Source organism: Coenobita brevimanus, chromosome 8, assembly GCF_032717465.1.
Source record: "Coenobita brevimanus isolate Jiangsu-jjx chromosome 8, ASM3271746v2, whole genome shotgun sequence".
Taxonomy (NCBI): domain Eukaryota; kingdom Metazoa; phylum Arthropoda; class Malacostraca; order Decapoda; family Coenobitidae; genus Coenobita; species Coenobita brevimanus.
The window spans coordinates 8,005,609-8,026,022 of record NC_136961.1 but is presented as its reverse complement, the minus strand read 5'-3'; the positions used below and the strand labels follow the sequence as shown (position 1 = coordinate 8,026,022).

The 20,414-nt window shown below is 39.2% G+C and overlaps 1 protein-coding gene across 1 annotated transcript in view; it reads right to left on the bottom strand.

Annotated features, from left to right (window-relative positions):
* Positions 1-20,414, bottom strand: part of LOC145406396 (putative glutamate receptor) — a 99,881-nt gene that overhangs the window by 69,180 nt on the left and 10,287 nt on the right. The window contains exons 2-5 of the mRNA XM_080277560.1: positions 6,391-6,460; positions 5,765-5,889; positions 3,641-3,744; positions 1,021-1,141 (exon numbers count right to left, since the gene is read on the bottom strand). Of these exons, the coding sequence (XP_080133686.1) occupies positions 1,021-1,141; positions 3,641-3,744; positions 5,765-5,889; positions 6,391-6,460 (420 nt within the window). The remainder of the gene's footprint in view (positions 1-1,020; positions 1,142-3,640; positions 3,745-5,764; positions 5,890-6,390; positions 6,461-20,414) is intronic.

Genomic DNA, 20,414 nt, shown 5'->3' with positions numbered 1-20,414 from the left:
ACGTCCTTTTCCTTTGGACACTCATAACAGAGGTGTCCCACCTCACCACATGTCTAACACCCTTCTGTTACAATCTCAGATTTATCTGCACTGCTCTGTTCTTGCTCTTTCTTCCATTTGTAACAATCCTCCTTTTTGTGTTCTGGGTTCCTGCAGAACCAGCAACCTCCTCTGGGCTTCTCCTGCTCCCTCCTCCACTTGTAGCAGTCCTCTTTTCTATGTCCTAGCTTTTCACTGTACCAACAACTTCCTTCAATTTTTTCCGCTTCAGATACCTGCCATTTCTTGTCTTGAATCTAGCACTATGAGTTGCCTGAAGAGTAGACGTACAGGACCTGACGTAGGACTCAAATTTTTTTGCCCTGGCCAGTGTTTCTTGCATGTTTCTTGGTTGTACCTGCTTCACTTGCACTTTCAACTCTGCACTCTCAAGTGCATCAGTGAACTATTTCCTCAGAAGACAAGCCAACAGGTTAGGTGCTGCTCCAGGATATGCTTTGTGTGCCATACTCTCAAGATCATGAGCAAGCTTCTGTAGGGATTCGCCTCGAGCCTGTACACGGCTCCAGAATCTTGCTTTATAAACGTCAGTCTGGTATATGGTCCTATATCTGTGCATCAGTACTTCTACCAAGGACTGATAACTTCCTATCCTCTACTGACATCTGGCCCAGAATTTCCACTGTGGCACCCTTGAGGCTAGTAGCCAGCTACACTGCCCTCAGCCTATCATCCCATCAATTCTGATCAGCAAGTAACTCAAACTGCACGCCGTAAGTTTCCCAAGATACTTTGCCATCATATTCCTGAGGTTTCATTTTAATTGGACCCCCACTATAGCCATGCACTTTTCTGGTCTGAGGCCTAAAAACTGGGCATCATAATTAAGACCTGGTCTCAAAATGCATACATTGTGATTATTCTACCCTGTAATGCTACCATTAGATGCTTGGGATTCGTCAAGATTAAACATAAAGTGTCAATTTTTTTTTTTTTTTCAAATGCTCCCTATACACAAACCTGAGGCTCAGCAGTGCAATATTTCTCTAGAGCCTCAGTTCTCTCAATAATTATCTTCAAATGGCTGTCTACATGTTTCAACTGGTCATCTGCTGGCTTCAGCTGGTCGTCTATATGTTGTCTACGTTCCATCACTATTTTCTCACTAATCTACAACTGGTTGTCTACATGCTGTTTCCAATCCATCACATTGATACTTACCTCATACTTCTGCTGCTCTAGCTTGACGACTACTTTCTCCTTAAGCTGTTGCTGTTCTTGCTTCATTTCCCCCATGAAAGTATCTAGCTGTCCTTGCATCCTCAGTAGTAATTCCCTCTGTTGCTCCTATAATGCCTCTTCAAGCTGTTCAAATAGTTCTTTCTGTTCCTTACTTTGTGCCTCTATCTGTTCACTCTGTGCATACATTTGTTCTTTGATTTCTTTCCATCCTTCAACCTGTGCCTGTAATTGTCCAGTGAGTTCTTTCTGTCCTTCATTCTTTCCCTGTAATTGTCCTTTGAGTTCTTTTTGTCCTTCATTCTGTGCTTGTAGTTATACACCTTTGGGTTATAATAGAATCATAATTGCACCCAGGGACATCTCCTCCTCCTGCCCAGCTTGGCTGTTCACTCTGTGCATGCATTTGTTCTTTGATTTCTTTCTGTCTTTCATTCTGTGCCTGTAATTGTCCGGCGAGTTCTTTCTGTCCATCATTCTTTGCCTGTAATTGTCCTTTGAGTTCTTTCTGTCCTTCATTCTGTGCTTGTAGTTGTACACTTTGTGGTTGTAATAGATTCATGATTGCACCCAGGGACACCTCCTCTGCCCAGCTCGGCTCAATGTCTGCACAACCTCTTGCTCCATGTTGATGATAACACACTGCAGCACTTAATGATCCCACTCCTGACACCACTGTTAAGTCCCCGTCCCACACTGCCACAGGCTCAACAGCAATGGTTCAGCATAGGAAGGGCATTGCCCAGTAAGTTGTTCTTCCTATGGTCAGCCATTTCATTGTCCATCAACGAAATCACCTGAGGTGCTGTAAAAAAAAAAAAAAAAAAAAAAAAAAAAAAAACTGCCTTCTTAAGATTCCAAAAAATTACACTTAATGCTTGCCAACTTCACGTCACTGTTTTCACAAGTACCAGAGCTATACAGTATTCACTAACTGCACTGACATTGAACTGACATTGAACTAAACTCAAACTGAACTGAAACTCCTCTAGTCCCTTCCCCATCCTTATATAAGCTTCCTAAATACTAGAATGATCTACTACATTGTTGGAAAAACAATAGGTACCAACTCAGAGAGATCCAAAATATCCAGAGTTTTCTTTTGCTGTGTAACACTCTAAATTATTTAGCATACAAACTGAGATCAAGTTACTTAATTTAACAAACAATCACATCAATAAAGCATTATAGAGAAAAAGAGCATAAAAAATATTGTACAACTTGCAAAATACCTCCACTCCCAAACAGAAGGCGAACTGGCAACTCTGACTCTTAACCGAACTGCGAGAATTACTGAAAACCTTCCAGTACTACCTAACTAGCAAATCCTGCTTCTCAGTACTGTAGTATTTTATTGGTCACGAGAGAGAGAGAGAGAGAGAGAGAGAGAGAGAGAGAGAGAGAGAGAGACCTTCATTCTTTTTGTCCAGTTTAGAGGGATAGTCAAGGGGTTAATCTTTTGTTTTTAGATCGGTAGGTCAAAGGTCTAGGACATGGCATTGAGTGAAATTTCACTGAGCAATCTCATCCTAAACAGTTTTTATTTTATTTAAAGGAAATTTAGTGAAAGTTCTAGTGATATGGCAAGAATGAAGTAGGTTAGATTTTAGAACACTTAGTCAAAAGCCAAGGTTTCTGGGCAGGGTATTTCTGTGTATTAAGAAACCAACCAAAAGATTTACATGATCTGAACCAAACTTTGTGTAAGGGTTAAGGATTAGCCAGGGGGTTGACCCATTATTTTTGTGAACAGAGATCAAAGGTCAAAGTCATATGGCATGACTAACCTAAATTGTTTTTATCCCATTTGCCCAAAACATCTTGGAAGGGTTCAGATAAGGCATAAATGAAGGGATTCTTTTTGAAAATGAGTCAAAGGTCAAGGACACAGGGAAAGGTCAAGCATCAAGTTCACAGGACAAGCCAACGTAGATAGTTTTGATCTGATTTAGACCAAACCAACTGGACTAGTTAAGGGTCAGGGAAGAATGAACTCAATCAGTTTTGCAAACAGTCGTCATAGGGCAAGGTCACAGGGCAATGTTAAATTATGGGCCCTTTGACCAACTGGTGGGAGTGGGTGTTGCACTTTCTGAGTGTTCCTTCTTGTTTAATATTTATTCTTAGACTAGGAGAGTCATAGTGCCTAGGTCACAGCACAATGAAAACCAAGAACAATCCAAACATGTAACCAGGCTCTACAGGAGAGTCCCTCTAATCAAAATAAATATTATATGTTAAGATTGTTCATAAAAGCTGGATTTAACTTATCAGCAAAGTAAGATAACAATATGATTCAGATTCTGACAACACACACACACACACACACACACACACACACACACACACACACACACACACACACACACACACACACACAAACACACACACACACACACACCTGAACTTGAGCCTCTGCGCCAGAATGTGAAGCAGGTTGCCCATGGGTCCGGTTACGTCGTAGGCGCCGTCATCACGTTCTGTCACGTTGATCCACGGCACCCACTGGAAGGAAGGGGAGAGGGGGCCAAGGGAAGGGGCAAAGAATTGATAAGGCAAGGGGGACGAAGAGAGATGAAAGGGAAAGGGGAAACAGTTGGGGGTTGAGGGGAAGCGAAAGGATAGGGTGATGGAGGGGGGAATGTGAAGGGGAGAAGGGAAGGGGATGGGAAGAAGGAAGAAGGGAAGGAAGAGAAGGAAAGAAGGATAAGAAAGGTAAAGAAGGAAATGGGGTGGGGGGCAAGAGAAGGAGAAGTGGAAGGAGGAAGAAGGGAACGAAAAGAAGGGAAGGACGTTCAGAAAGATGAAGAAGAGAATTGAGTATTGGAAGGAGAGAAAGGGGAAAGGGGATAGGGAGGGAGGAGAAGATTGGAAGGGAAGTAGGATAAGTGGTGAAGTGGTGGAAGGAATGGAGGGATATGGAGGTGGGAAATGAGTGTAAAGGGTGAAGTGAAAGGGAATGAGGGGGGGGAGAGAGAGAGAGAGAGAGAGACAGACAGACAGACAGAGAGAGATGCTGGACTACAATAGCACTGTCACAATTATAAGCTATGTAGAGAATGGCTATCCATACTGACATAGGAAATAGAGCTGCTTTGTAAAATTTAGTGATGAATACCTTCAGCCTGAGGCTGTGTAATTACATTCTTGCTTCCTACAGATGATCTTTAGGTTTAAGAGAGATTTCTTCTAGTGAAGAGATTAATGAAATCTATATCCATCCTCTATATCTCGAAAAATCTTCTTAGCTTTGTAAAAGTTGTCAGGAGATAGCAAGAATCATAAATAAAATACGTCCTCGTATGGAGGGTTACCTGGGTATATGTATTTCTCGCATTACTGTATCTAGCTTTGAAATAAGTACAATCGAGATGAAAGGTAAAACTATGTATAACGTTTTATCACCTGCCTTATGGGATTATGGCGTCTGGCTATTGGTACTGTAGATAGATCTCCTGCCTAGCCCGCCGAAAATGTAATCCTCTGCGTCTGTAAGGGTGCCTGTGTGTCTGCGTCTGGCTGTTCCAGAAATATCTCAAGATCAAGTGGCAAATTGTATCGAAAATTTGTGGGGAGTATACTGTGATATATGGCTTGTTTATTAATAATTTCTGCAAAGCTGTGATGAAATACCTCTTGTTGCCAGTAGATTTTGCAAGATGATATACCATTTAACTTTTTCCTTTAGCTTAACATTATTCACTATATTCTATTGTATCCTCAACGAAGAGACTAGCTATTCAAAAGGAAACTATTAGAAATTTTCTAAAGTTTGTTATACTCAATGGCCTTCACCAACACAATAACCGTGTCTTCAGGCGTATGAATGCTAGTGTGATATTTAACTTAGTAGGAGTAAACAGTGGAATCTACCCCTCCCTTTTCTTTCGATTTCGACAAAACTGCGATGATATGCTTCCGACTGACGGAGGATTACTGATCATCTTTTTTTTTTTTTTTTTTTTTTACTGATGAATGATACACATTTGTGGGCGAATGCTTTGGCTTTTATTTCTTCTTCTTCTTCTTCTCTCTCTCTCTCTCTCTCTCTCTCTTTGCAAACAATTGCTTTCCTCCTACATCGAAGGATGTTTATGGTTTTACGTACGTCTTCCATAGGTTATTCTCTCTGACATGTGGCAGGGAGGAAAATTACAGACGCATTGGATTATGATAGTTGGTCAACTTTTGTCCCTGAGTTAACACTTGCATACAGTAATTTCGATCCATTTTTAAAATTAAGTTGGCCTAGGTATAAAACTCTTACAGAACATTCGGAAAAGTTTGCTGAACTCCGGAGATAGCAGCTCCGAGTTTGAAAGGAATTGTTCACTGTTTTGTTATTGATTGTAATGAAGTGGATCAATATTTATGTCCGCAGCTGAACAGAATAACGATTAATCAGTTGTCATGCCTCTTCACACACACCACAAAGCCAGTCAAAAGACAGGGCGTGTGTGCTGGGCAATCCCCAGGTCCTGTACTCTCCCCTTAATATTTTTTAATCAGCCCATACCTTACTGACCGGGTTGATGTATGGCTCGGCCTGCACTATAGGTGCAGGGAATCTGTACGCGAACGAACGAACATACCTGCTCTCCCGCAATCTTGATGAGAGGAAGCGAGTTATCCATTCTTCGCCCGCTGCACCTGAGGGAAGGGGGGGGGGGATATAATACACGTTACACGTGGGGCCTATAAAGCAAACAATTTCTAAGCCTCAAACTTCCACTTGAATATGACTCACAGTTGTTGATGTTATGACGTTGTCCAAGTCCCCAGTTGTACAGCTTGTTAAACATGGATGAAGGAAATAGACTGTCAACGGGTTTGACTGGCCCGAGATGCGGGAAAACACACACACACACACACACACACACACACACACACACACACACACACACACACACACACACACACACACACAAGAGAATAAAGGAATGCAAATAACAACATCCTATTAATTTCTTCATTTCAATGACATATTTTTAAATATCATTGTCACTACCACCAGATTATGTCAGTCAAATTAGGAGATATTTCCTAGGCTCGAATGCAAGAACGAGGCTTGATTCGGACTTGGGGCCTAAGTCGGCCTTGAGACGCCCCCGCCAAAAACTGATATGCAGATATGCGGCTTGAGTCTCTCACAGGCCGAGCAGGTGTTCTCAACTTCAAGCCGTCTCATAGTGGGCTTAAGTCGGATTTCAGTGTCATGGACCTGTTAAATAACGGCTTTGTGGGGTGATTTGCCTTTAACACAGTGAATAATTAATTAACAACCCGCAGTATAACAAAACACCGTCACTGCACAAGGATCTTAACAAAATGTGTATGAAATCTATGCTAAGTGCTTAAGTATCAGGATGATACATAATCCACGTTTTGTACCTTGTATGAATTTTGTTAAAAAAATTTTCCATCGTTTGATGACGTTACTTACAAGTAACGCCGCTAATGACTTGTGATATTCCTATTTTATATTACTATGGCATCAGTATTGATACCGTAGGCTACTGGGCTGGCTACTGACATAACTTTCCTATCTGACTGCAGTTAAAAAGTAGCCTATTATGCAGTTTTCATATGTTCCAATACACTCTGTACTAGGAAGATAATATATCGTAGTCCCTTGCGATTAATAAACCTTTGTTCTTTATCACCACATTCAAAACTGCATTGTTGGCTGCACACGCTGGACACAGATGTATGATTCTCTTCACCTTTTCAACTTATCATGTAAGTTAGTTTCTTTTCACTACTCGTTCTACCCACTATAATTTGGATTGCATAAAAATAGTGACTTTATTAGATATAGTTTTTATATATTTGCTGTCCATGGCTATTCCAACTTGTGCGATACTACTGGAACTGTAGCATAGGAAAAATGTTCTGGTCCTCACTGCTGTACTGACAATGGTAATGTAGGCTATGCATTAAAGTTCTATACTAGTAAGCATACAGGGAGCGCATACCTCCGCCGATACCATTGCCATTAAAAAGGATCTGGATCCGGATCCGTGGAGACAGGATCCGGATAGGATCCGCCCCAATTTTTTATTAATTCTTTCTTGGCCCATGGCCCACCTTTCCACAAAATTTCATTGAAATTCATTGAGAACTTTTGGAGATATTGTGCGGGATACTCGGATCCTAATCCAGATCCGGATCCGCCCCCAGACTTTTGGAGATATCGCCTGGACAGACAGACAAACAGACAGACAATCATGGGTGAATACATAACATTCTCAAACTTTGTTGGCGGAGATAACTAGGTTTCTTTATTTGGAAAATTATGTTGTAGGCTATTCTTTCAAATGACGATCACTACTAAAACGATAACAGCGACAGTTTGTAGCTTATTATCAATATTTTGTACAATACTTTGCAAGATTTATAACCTGCTGTCATTCCCTGTTGGAAAATCAAAATACAGGCTTTTCTCCAGCTGTCATGCAAGCTATATTAACGCTGATTTATCACTTTCCTTACAATTCCTTATTGATAAAAAAGTAAAATAACCTTTACCATATACATTACGGTAATGCCTATATAATATTTGAATATTAAGAGATGTCCTAACCAAACCTCGGTAAAGAAATATCCACGTAAAGGATAACAAATGATTACAGATACCAGTTTTTTATAATAATAATAATAATAATAATAATAATAATAATTATTATTATTATTATTATTATTATTATTATTATTATTATTGTTATATTATTATTATTATTACCTCTGGTTTGTCTTTTCCTATTTGCAGAATTTGAGATTCAAAACCGGAAGCTGTGAATTCTGATATTTAAAAAAAAAAAAAATCAACCGATCACAGCGTCGAATGGCAAATTCTGGTCAAACACATCGGCCACTTGTACGAGTAGAAGTAGGAAAAGATGGACGGCCCGACTTCCAAGTTCATTTGAAGCCTTGTTGTGCCATTTAGGCCACAGGAATGAAGGTTTAAGATATGCCCTTCATTAATCCCTCCTGTTATGAGAGATGCTGAAGAAGGACGCCTACACGTGGTGGCACAGGTATGACTAGGGGGTGGAGCTGCTTGATTATACAAACGTACCTCAGTCACTTTATTATGCCCCCACAGGAGGATGGTTGGCTGTAGAATAACATCATCCTATAGCTCACCGGGTTAGCGTTTCAGAAGAACATGGGGTTAAAACACACCAACGGCAACTGTTACCAATGCTTTGCCAGCTCCGTCCTAAGGATAACAACAACAACAACAACAACAATAATAATAAAAATATAAATAATAATAATAATAATAATAATAATAATAATAATAATAACAAGCCGGTAGTCAACAATGACCAGCTCTATGCAGACCAAGATTTGTCAGCAACCGGAATTGAGTTTCGACACTAAATATCATTTTTTGTACGAAGGTACTCTAGTGCAACATTCAAGCCAGGAATCATGGCCCTGGCTTAATAATCTTTGGAGTCTTAGCATTTTGCGTGAGCATAGTCGTGAGTTTAGCCATTTTCTCTGGTTTCACATTTGATGACCTTTGACCCCTGACCTGTCCAATGTAGCACAGAAGTGTGCAAGAGAAAGTTGTAGTACTAGTCAGTGTCTAGAAGCATGCAAACTTTCATTCAGTTACATTGAGCTGCTAGGGAACTAGGGGAGCATTCTTAAAAACCGATACTGGTTGTTAGGGACGCTGAGGCCAATCTTCGTAGGGCTGCCACTCGAAAACTTGAGTAGAAAGGGGAAAAATGGATGGCACACCTACGATAGGAAATGACCTCAAAATAGCGCTTAAAAGAGTTAGGGCTTTCCATGCCCATTAGTAATGCTTCTACAGTTCAAAACGTGAAAAGTAAAAAAAAGCAGGTTTTCGGCCCTTATTAGGCAACAAGTAGTTGCATAGCATCCCAAATCTTTCGGACACAGCTAGGTCATAGGCTGGTCATTGTGTCCAAGTTTGGTCGGAATCGGTTAATTCTGAAGGGTAGAAGTGCCTGCTACAATTAAACAAGAAAGAAAGAATGCAAGAAAGAGAAATGTTAATAATAACTAGAGGCTCCCCCAAGTGGGGAATCACACCATTCGCAAGCCGACTTATACCTAGCGCGGCTCGGAATATGACCTTGACTTTGAACTACTTTCACCAGTCTCTAACTCATAGATTTTCATCTCTACTACACACCTGTAAAATTTTGTGATGATATCTTGAGCGGTTGCGAAGCTATCATGCTAACAGGCACACAAACACTCAAGCTGAAAATACTCGTAGGAGATTTTCATCCCTACTACACATCTGTAAATTTTTTAGATGATATCTTGAGCGGTTGCAAAGTTATCGTGATAACACACACACACACACACACACACACACACACACACACACACACACACACAAACACAAACTGAAAACAATACCAGCATCGCTATCGCGGCTGGTAAGCTCTTCGCTATCGCGGCTGGTAATAATAATCATACTCTCCAGGTATCAACTAAAAACATATCATAGGACTGAGGGTGTTAATCCGTTCGAAGCTAATAACTGTTTTAGGGTAGGGTATAACAAAGGCATCTGTTCTATAATTCAATGACAAGGATAACAACACAGGAAAGACAGCAAGAAGACGCAGCTGAGTACAATGACGCACACAGGACTACAAAGCCACATAGAAGAAAAATGACACAGAAATACAGACAAAGGAGTACAAAGACACGTAGAACCACACACACTATAGATATAAAGACATGTAGAGTACATAGACACTGAAGTACATATACGTAAAAGTACAGAGAAACGGAGGAGTACACATAGGAGTACAAAGAATTGGATAGAGAGAGAGAGAGAGAGAGAGAGTACCATGATATAATAAAACATCAAAATATAAGAGTACACAGAGTAGTATAAAGTCACATTCTGTAGGAATACAAAGACACTTAACGGTACAAAGAAACATAGGAGTACACATAAGAGTACAGACAGGAGTACAAAAGGACATAAGACTACATATGTAAGTACAAATACATAAGAGCAGACACCATACTGTGGTAAACAAAGAAATACAAAAAAGATGCAGGAGTATGAAAGTACAAATAAACAGGGTACAAAGAAAAAGAGTAGTACACATATGGTACAAAGGCACCTTGGAGTACACAGAGGAGTACAGAGAGACACAAGGGTACCATAGGGATACAAAGATACATATGAGTACAATGAGACATGGGATTGGATATAGGAGTACAAACATACATAAGAATACAAAGCATTACAAGGGTACAGACAGGAGTTAAAAGAGGCATATGAGTACATGATAGACAGGATGAAGACCCTGCCAAGCACCAATTGTTTCCAAATACTTCACGCCTTATGACAGAAGCTAACCCTCTCATGATAACGTCTTCTCTGCAATTCTTTTCCAGCCAACACCAGATTTTATCCAGCTGTGAGTGACTCAAACAAACAGTAACTCCATTAACTCCCTCATGGTCGGCACAAACATAATATTTTATTCCAGTTATTGTCAGTGAATTTTAATTAGCTGAAAGTGCGTCCATGAGCCTGAGGATATTAATACTGCCACCATGAACACTGTCATAGTCGTGAAAACTCTATTATTCCATGCCAGATAATGCCAAACGACGATATTCATCTACCAGTGAGGACAGAAGCCTGAGATTGTTAATACAGTCACCAATAACTCTCATATCATCGGCACAATAGTGTATTCTGTTCCAACTAACACAAAACGACAGTAGCAGTGGTACCATAAGCCCCAAATGGGCGGGACAGCTTTACTACTCTATTCCAGCTAATGCAAGATGAGAGTGAGTCATAGAAGCCTGAGAGTGTTAAAAGCTTATCACTATCATATTCAGATTTACGACCTACTCCACTTTGAGTCGCTGGCAAGGCGCACTTCGAAGTGTTTACTGTATAACATCCTACATTCTCTTGTACGTTATTAATATTTGCTAATCAGCAGCAGTGTTTGCAACAGTAATTTACTGAAGGATGGCAAGGTGCAGAAGGCAAAATAAATCACAGAGATGGAGGTGGCACGAATTCTCCAATACGAACCTTTGTAATTTGACGGCAAATTTCACCCGGATTTCGCGGGCCATTACCTTTAGTCACGTCATATTATAGCCTACTGGAATCATTGTCGGTAACGTAACCCTTTTAGTTACCTTAAATTTCGCGAATACAGTTCTTTCATCGCAACTTAGCCAAGTTTATCGTCCTGTGGCACCTTCTTTCTCGTAGCTCCTTTACAGGAACAGACCGTGCTACGGCTCTACGTTCTTTCCATGGCACTTTTTTCGTGACTAGCATCATAAGAGCGTTAATGTATTATTGCTACTCAGCATCAAAGGTGAGATGGCAATTTTAGGGCAAGTGAGAGTGAAAAGCACAGCGTCCGAACATCTTTTGTTGATGCTATCGGGAAGTACTGTACAAGGATTAGGTACACAAACAAATGCACGACCAGTATCTTCTGGCAAAGATGATATACACAGTGGATCATATATACCACTTCTTTTCCAATCCGTCGGCCGAATTTGGGTGGGTTGTGGGAAGGGCTAAGTCAGCGTTATTAATGTCTACCTTGCATCACTTGTTAATTTTCTGCTCCCACAACCGCATCCACGTCCACACTAGCAGACTGAGCCGTCCCCGCAACACATTACATACCGTCAAGTGAATTTCTAGTGCCGCGCTATTTAGGGACCACCTACAATTTTAGGTATTACTCCGCTAAGCAAGATGGCCTATTTATTTATTTACTTATTTTTTTGGTTGCCTTCAGTCGATTATAATTATTTAGCTTATCAGAGTCCTTGAACTGGAGGGGATAGATACAGACTTTCATAGTCTCTTTACTACCACATGTATCCCCTAATCTGAGCAAAATCATCTGAGGATAGTACGAATAAAATTAATACATCAACGGACTGAAAGGTAAAACAAGGTTTGAGCACCCTCTATCCACACACTTAATGTAGTGCTACCTTTAGGTGACTTATCTACACTGAGAGACTAGCGAGTGGTTTCCTGTAGCCTAGGAAATAATTTCCTACTTTGGGTGGTAACCATATAACCAAATGGACTCCAGGTGGTCTAGTGTGTTAAGGCGCTCCAGCCGGATGTGGCCCATAAGCATTTTTATCCAGTGTGTTGGTTGTTGTTGATAGCTTATTCTCGCCTTAAATGGGAACTGTCACATGCGACATACAAAAACATGCTGAGAGATATTTTACTCCCTGTGTCTTGTTCGTGTAGCATAGAGCCGAAGTGTGACGTCACGTAACCATGACAACCATGTGATGATTGTAAAACACTGCAGACGTCACTGTCTGTCCCATAATAGCAAGGCAAAAGGGGTTGATGTGCATTAAAATGGCCTATGAATTTGTTACAGACTTTAATATCAGGTCTGAAGCTTTGAAGTGAGTTTCTTTCAAGATGATGAAAGGAAATAAAGCATAGGAAATGCTAATAAGTAGAAGCCACAAAATACTTTCTTACTTCCACGTCACCAGTATGGAGCTATTATATTACTTTTTATAACATAGTAAACATATCTCAGTTTCAAAGATGTACTGACGAAATTATTCTTGTTCAGGAGAGAAAGAAAAAAGGACATAAGAAAACTTGCACAAGATAAGGAGAAATGCAGAATCTAGGGAGCCTAAACCAGGTCCTACCAATGTTCAACTTACCGGCTCTGTTTGAATTTATATATATATATATATATATATATATATATATATATATATATATATATATATATATATATATATATATATATATATATTATCCTCCAGGCAGTTACAGAATGATAGAAGGGAACTTAAGTTTCACAAAACTGGAATGATTATGAAGGAGAACAGTATGTTGCCAAATTCATGCAGGAGATGATGGTACCGAGATACTGTATATTGTGACTTTATACCCAGTTTTATAAACTGCCAGATATGGGCTTGTATTTTCTAGTACATACTGTAAGATGAAACAGTCGCTTTAGGGGACTAAATTTTTGTAACACTAATGAAAATCCACCATGATTACCTAAACTTGGCTAAATGCTTTCACTGTAGTAAAAGTGAGTAATTATACATGCTCTCCAAAATCTGCTATATGAAGATTATGAAGATAGTTTCTGCAAGAGGCGAACCAAGCACCTCTTTCAGGGAATTCGAAGTTCTTTGGGTATTGCAGAATGGTTTCTAACTACCTAGGTACTGAAACTGATATTCCATTTAAAATGTCTGATTGAAAGTTATCATAGTCAGCATACAGTATACATGTATAATGTTTACGGTCATTAATGTATTTAAAACTTCTGTTATGAGTTGCACCAAATGCTGTGTTCAACTACTGTATGCTAGTCCTTAGTGCCCTGGATCAATATGTAGGAAAGTTGTTGTGGAAAGATTAGGGTTGTCATAGTAACTTTGCTGGTGATTTAATTTTCGCTGACAAAAGGATTTTTTTTTTTTTTTTCAAGACAGACCAGTGAAGAAATCTCGTACAATGTTCCATCATTTCTCAGCCAAGGAAAGTTTACTGTCATTGTCAGTGATATAATAATGTCAAAGAATAATCATCGTGAGGAAATCGTAATGAAGAGGGTACTGTATGCTTCAAGAGCTTAAGATGGTGGAATATATACTGATATGTCTCAAATGCTATGCAGAACTCCTGATAAAATTGCCTGTAAGAAAGTTTAACACCTCAAGAAAAGTATTTGTGATAACCTTGCCTAATGTAATCACTCATCTAGTATCAATTGCCACTAGGGATAACATAACCAAATGAAATTTTGACCAAAATATTCTAGACCTCCACTGGACCTGACCAAACCAAACAAAATTTTGACCTAACTGTCAGACACTACCATGCACTGGGCTTAAGTCAACCTAACCAAATTTTGTTGTAATTATCATAGACAGCTCCTAAACCAGATCTAACCAAACCATACTTTGACCTGACTAACACAGAGTTCAACTCTAACCGAACCAAATTTTTACCTGACCACAATAGGTTGCCACTAGACTTAACCTAAACATACCCAAATCTTTACCTAACCTTACTTAAAATAGCCTTTTTACCACACCCAATGGGTCCTATAAAACCCATATCAATAGTAAATGAACCTTAAGTTTGAGGTTAACCATAGTGTACAGTATATAATAGTGTGAACCAATAACAATACTGAACTGTGACAAAAAAAATATCAGAAAGCGAAAGCTGAAAGGATAATTGGTATCACATTGCTTGCTAGTTTGTCAGAGGTGTTCCTGAAGTTTGACTTCTCAAATAAGTGTTAGGTTCTGCTGTACTGTTTGGTAAAACAAGAACAAAAGTACTGGTCGTGGCATCAGGTGATGCAAGTTTTTCAATGACTTCCTTTTCATTCAGGAGAAAACACCTTATAGTAGACTGTCTAGAGAAATTTCATTTCTATCACCAAAAATAGAAGATTACTAGAAATGGATGAAAGGATGTCAAGAAAAAGACTGCAGCCAAACTTGGCACAAAAAACTCTAGACACCGTAGTTATTGAATTGCGGCTGAAGAACCTCGATTCAATAACTATAGTCACAAGATTCACTTGAAGTATCTTGAGAATAAATACTATATCACGTACCATAATTTTTTTTGGATAAAATGGATTTGATACTCCATTATTTTTTAATAACAGAACAGAGGAAGATAAAACAAATGAATAAAAAAAATAATCCATACACCAGATTACTGGTGTCCTCTACCATCACTTCCAGTGGAAATTTCTTTAAATCATTTGATTGTTACTTGGGACCAATATATATATATATATATATATATATATATATATATATATATATATATATATATATATATATATATATATATATATATATATATATATATATATATACTGTATATATTTTTTTTTGGGGGGGGCGAGGGATAACTAACATTTCCAAATTGTTACGTGCTACCACCATTTTTTTTAATATTGAGCACTTTGTTACTACCTGCCATTATTTTTTATCGAAAAAATCTATAAGTGATCAAAATGTTAGATGCTACCATAAACTTTGCTTTCATTTAAATAATGATCAATTTCTAACTGGTCACCATCATTTTTTGTACAAATCAATGAAAATGGTTTAAATGTTCATTGGTACCATAATTTTTTAAAGTTTCCATTACTGTCAAGTTGTTAAGTGCTACCATCATTTTTCTTTAATTCATCAAATTGTTGCTATCCACCATCATTTGTTAAAATTCTAATATTGATCAAAATGCTGCTTGCTGCAATTAATATTTGTTGACATTTTTCTCCACGGGATGGAACGTTGAATTGCGCCTGAAGGCAAAGGGGAAGGCATTATAGTATGATTAAAGATCCTCAGTTTTTCCTTTCACTTTCGGGCGCGATGCAGTATTCCACCCTATGGAAGCCTTCGCTTGATATACGAGTAGACACATTTTGTATGTTATGTTTAACTTTACATATTATTACAACACTTGCATAAGAGGAGGTTAATACATGATCACCTTTAAAGTGGTTTACACCACCCTTCACAAGTCGTTTTCCTCACAAATGAAAGAAATAAAAGACGACATTGTAAAGGCCATTGTGTCGGAAGTTTCTTTAGAACCAACGGACTGTTGTCATAACAACATAATACTTCGGCTCTCGTCGTATTCGAGATGGCATAGGAAGTTTCTTAGCACCTCCTTCGCAGCAATTTAATTTGCAAATTACACCTTAACATTCTCTCGCATAATTACATCGTTGCTATATCCACATTGTTTATTTATAGTGTGAATAATAAAATCTTCAAAATCATATAGTCTGTTCATTGTACAACAAGTTGTTATTGCTGTTGGTGGCAATGTAGCTGTTGTTGTTGTTGTTGTTGTTGTTGTTGCTTAACCCAGGACTGTCTGGCAAAGAAGACCCGCCGATCACAGGTAAGCAACTGGTTCTGTGGGACCGTCCAACAGGTACTGAGCAATCCATACACTGTGTAGGGAACCGGTGCCCCTGTTAGGACTCCATATTATAAATACGATTAAGTATAGAAAACATGATAGATAGATAGACAGAGCACCAGGCAAGCCTGGGAACGGGAAATGATCTTGCAAGTGTAACTGAGGAATTGTTGACAATACACTGGAAGCAGCAAGTCAGGGGATGATATAGGTAGTGTGTCAGCGAGATAGCATACAAACAATGCCTAGTGACCATACACACATATACACACATACTCACACACAGGTTTCTAGAACATTCCAACAACAGTGTAACACACGTGACACGACCCCTGCTACACCAGAATTTAGGAAGCAGAGCTCAGAAGGAGGCTAGCTATAGAACTGACAGGTAGTGGAGAGAGTGAACAAGAAAAGGGGTCCAACTAGACTTACTTAGTGTATTCAGTCTCTGTAACACATACACTGCTCAACTTAAGATTTTCTCTGAAGATAATAAATCAAGATAAACTCCCTGTATTCATCTTTAACTCCTACTACAAGAATTGAGTCACATTTGGTGGCAGCGGTGGGATAAAAATGTGACTCTCGATTCTTGTAGTAGGGGTCAAAGATGAATACAGGGAGTTTACCTTGATTTATTATCTTCAGAGAAAATCTTAAGTTGAGCAGGACATGTCTTACAGAGACTGAATACACTAAGTAAGTCTAGTTGGACCCCTCTTCTTGTTCACTCTCTCCACTACCTGTCGGTTCTATAGCTAGCCTCCTTCTGAGCTCTGCTTCCTAAATTCTGGTGTAGCAGGGGTCGTGTCACGTGTGTTACACTGTTGTTGGAATGTTCTAGAAACCTGTGTGTGAGTATGTGTGTATATGTGTGTATGGTCACTAGGCATTGTTCGTATGCTATCTCGCTGACACACTACCTATATCATCCCCTGACTTGCTGCTTCCAGTGTATTGTCAACATTTCCTCAGTTACACTTGCAAGATCATTTCCCGTTCCCAGGCTTGCCTGGTGCTCTGTCTATCTATCTATTTATCTATCTATCTATCATGTTTTCTATAATTAATTGTATTTATAATATGGAGTCCTAACACCCCCTTGTTCACAGTGCCACCACGTGCAGGCTGCTGGTGAGCGTCACTAGGTGGTGTAAGGTGATAGAGTGCAGTGTGGAATCGTAAAGGTTAAGACACTACCTTCAGTCGCAGTGCAGAGCAGAATGCCTTAACCAAACACCAAGGACTCTCCTATATCCATTCTCCTGCTCGTATATATCACATTCTCCCGTGCCAAACTCCAGTGTCTTGCAAAACGACACTTATGCAACATTTACCTCACATTTATGCAACATTACCTTCACGCTCAGCTGTTGACCTCCATTGATCTTTGAGTCACCTGTGTTCGCTTGTATTCTCTCTCTCTCTCTCTCTCTCTCTCTCTCTCTCTCTCTCTCTCTCTCTCTCTCTAAATACATACGAGTACATGAATATATCATTTCTATTTATATATTGTGTCTCTCCATTTCTCTATCCATCGATCTTTTTATCACTCTTTTTATGTCTGTCCATCTTGTGTGTGTGTGTGTGTGTGTGTGTGTGTGTGTGTGTGTGTGTGCATAATACACTCCGGCGTGGCGTTATCTTGACAGGTAAGGTATTGGTTGCCATAAAATATGTGTTTTGGTGGAATAGTCTTCTTGTCACCTCACTGCTTTTACATTTATCACTCTTAACACCTTCGGTCCGAGCACACAACTCGCACATTATTCACAATAACGTCAAGCGATTTTATTCCAGTTATAGCCGTATCATTCTGTTCTAGCTGACACCGCGACACTACGCTCCAGCCAGCACTAGACGATTTATATACAGCTGATGCCAGATGATTTTGTCCATCAAGCGACAGACGGTTTTATTCCAGCTTACGCCCAAAAAATTTATTCAAGCTTCCACCAGAAGCTTCTATTCCGCCTTGCGCCAAACGGTTTTGTTCCAGCATATGCTAGGTGATTTTATTCCAGTTAATGTTGAGGGCTTTTATTTCAGCAAATGCCGTGCTATTTTATTCCAGCTAATGTCGAGCTCCTTTATTCCATTTGTGCCCGAATGAAACATTTCCAGCTAAGGTCGGGCGATTATATTCGTGCTGAAGCCATACAATATAATTTAAGGTAACGCGAGACAGTCCTATTCAGCTTAACAGAGACCTTTCGGGTGAGGAAGTTAACCCCAGACAGTACAGTACGTTGTGACTGTAGCTGTAACAGTCCATACCAGTATGAGGTCCACAGAGGCACCGGGCCTTCTCCTTGGGTGGAGAATAGTACTGACATTAGTTAGTAGTTGTTTTAAACCCATGTTCACCTGTAATGTGAACCTGGTAAGCTGCAGGCTGAAGTTGGTCTTATCCGGCAGTTCATTATCATTCCACATTTAGTATTAATAAAGGAACCTGAGTTATATGAGAACCTTAGGTAACTGTCTTACGGTTCTGAAAACAAACGCAGAATTCCCATAATTTTATATATATATTTATATATATATATATATATATATATATATATATATATATATATATATATATATATATATATATATATATATATATATATCACATCTTCTCTTGGTAAGGTATTTGAAACTTTAATTAATAAGCACATTGTTAAACATCTTGAATCCAACAACTTAATTAGTGATAGACAATATGGTTTTCGCCACGAAATATCCACCATTGACAAACTAAATCTCCTAACTCATACCATCCATCAATCAATTGATCTATATGAGAAACTCATGCAGTAGCTCTTGATATTTCTAAGGCTATCGACAGAGTATGGCACCGTTCCCTGCTGTCCAAACTCCCTTCCTATGGAATAACGTCTTTTGTTCCTTTGATTTCTTCATATCTTAATGACAGGAAAATAAGAGTATAAGTAAATGATGTATATTCCAATTTCCACTCAATTAACGCCGGCGTGCCGCAGGGGTCAGTTCTGGCGCCAACCCTATTCCTGGTACATATTGATGACGATCTCCTATCCGTCACCCACAATCCCATCTACCCATACGCAGATGATTCAACACTACATAGTTCATTCACATTCAGACACCCATTTACAAAGTCTAATATCTCTACCTCTCAACTCAGTACAGCCATCTCCATAAACCAAGACCTATCTACGATCAGTGAATGGGGACAAAACAACCTTGTCTCTTTTAATGATAGTAAAACTAAATATATACAATTTACTAATAGACAGATATTGCCAGATTCGTACATTACCTTTAATGCTACTAATATTCCTATCTCCAAAAGTATTGAAATTCTTGGCATCTCACTTAACAATGCCCTCAGCTGGACCTCTCATGTTAGATCACTTGCTAAAACCGCCTCAAAGAAACTTGGATTATTGTACAGAGTCCGTAACTTCTTCGCTGATGAGCAGTTAGCTATAATTTATGAGAGTCATGTGCGCTCTCAGCTTGAGTATTGCTCAACCTTGTGGAATGGATGTGGAGATGTTACATTAAAACAACCAGACAAAATTCAGAACAAAGCTGTTAGAATTATTAACATCCCTGCCATTACAAATGAACTACCTCCCCTGCAAGTAAGAAGGAATGTTGCCTCCCTTGCATTATTTAAAAGATATTTTTTGGCAAATTCTCAGACGAAGTTGCGTCCATGGTGCCACCTCTCCATGCCTTCCCTCGTGCTACACGGGCATCTGGTAGCGTTCATGACTGGAATGTCACGCAGACATATTGCAGAAATTCTGCTTATCAGAATTCTTTCATTCCCCAAACTGCATCTCTCTGGAACTCGCTTCCCCAGAGTTGTTTCCCTTCAAATTTCAACTCACAACTGTTCAAGTCTAACTGTTACAGATATTTTATGAACAAAGGACACCAGTAATCTGGTTTATGAATTATTTTTTTTTATTCATTTGTTTTTCCCTCCTCCGTTCTTTTATTAATATATATATATATATATATATATATATATATATATATATATATATATATATATATATCCCTAGGCTGCTTCCCCCAAGGAAAGGGAGGTAGGCGAGACAGGACGACTCACTCTCCATTTACTCATCCATTCAAACACATTCATTTGCATCTTAGCCCCAAAGGGGAGAACGGACAGATCCTCACCGCACCACACCGCACAAGGGTCAACTGG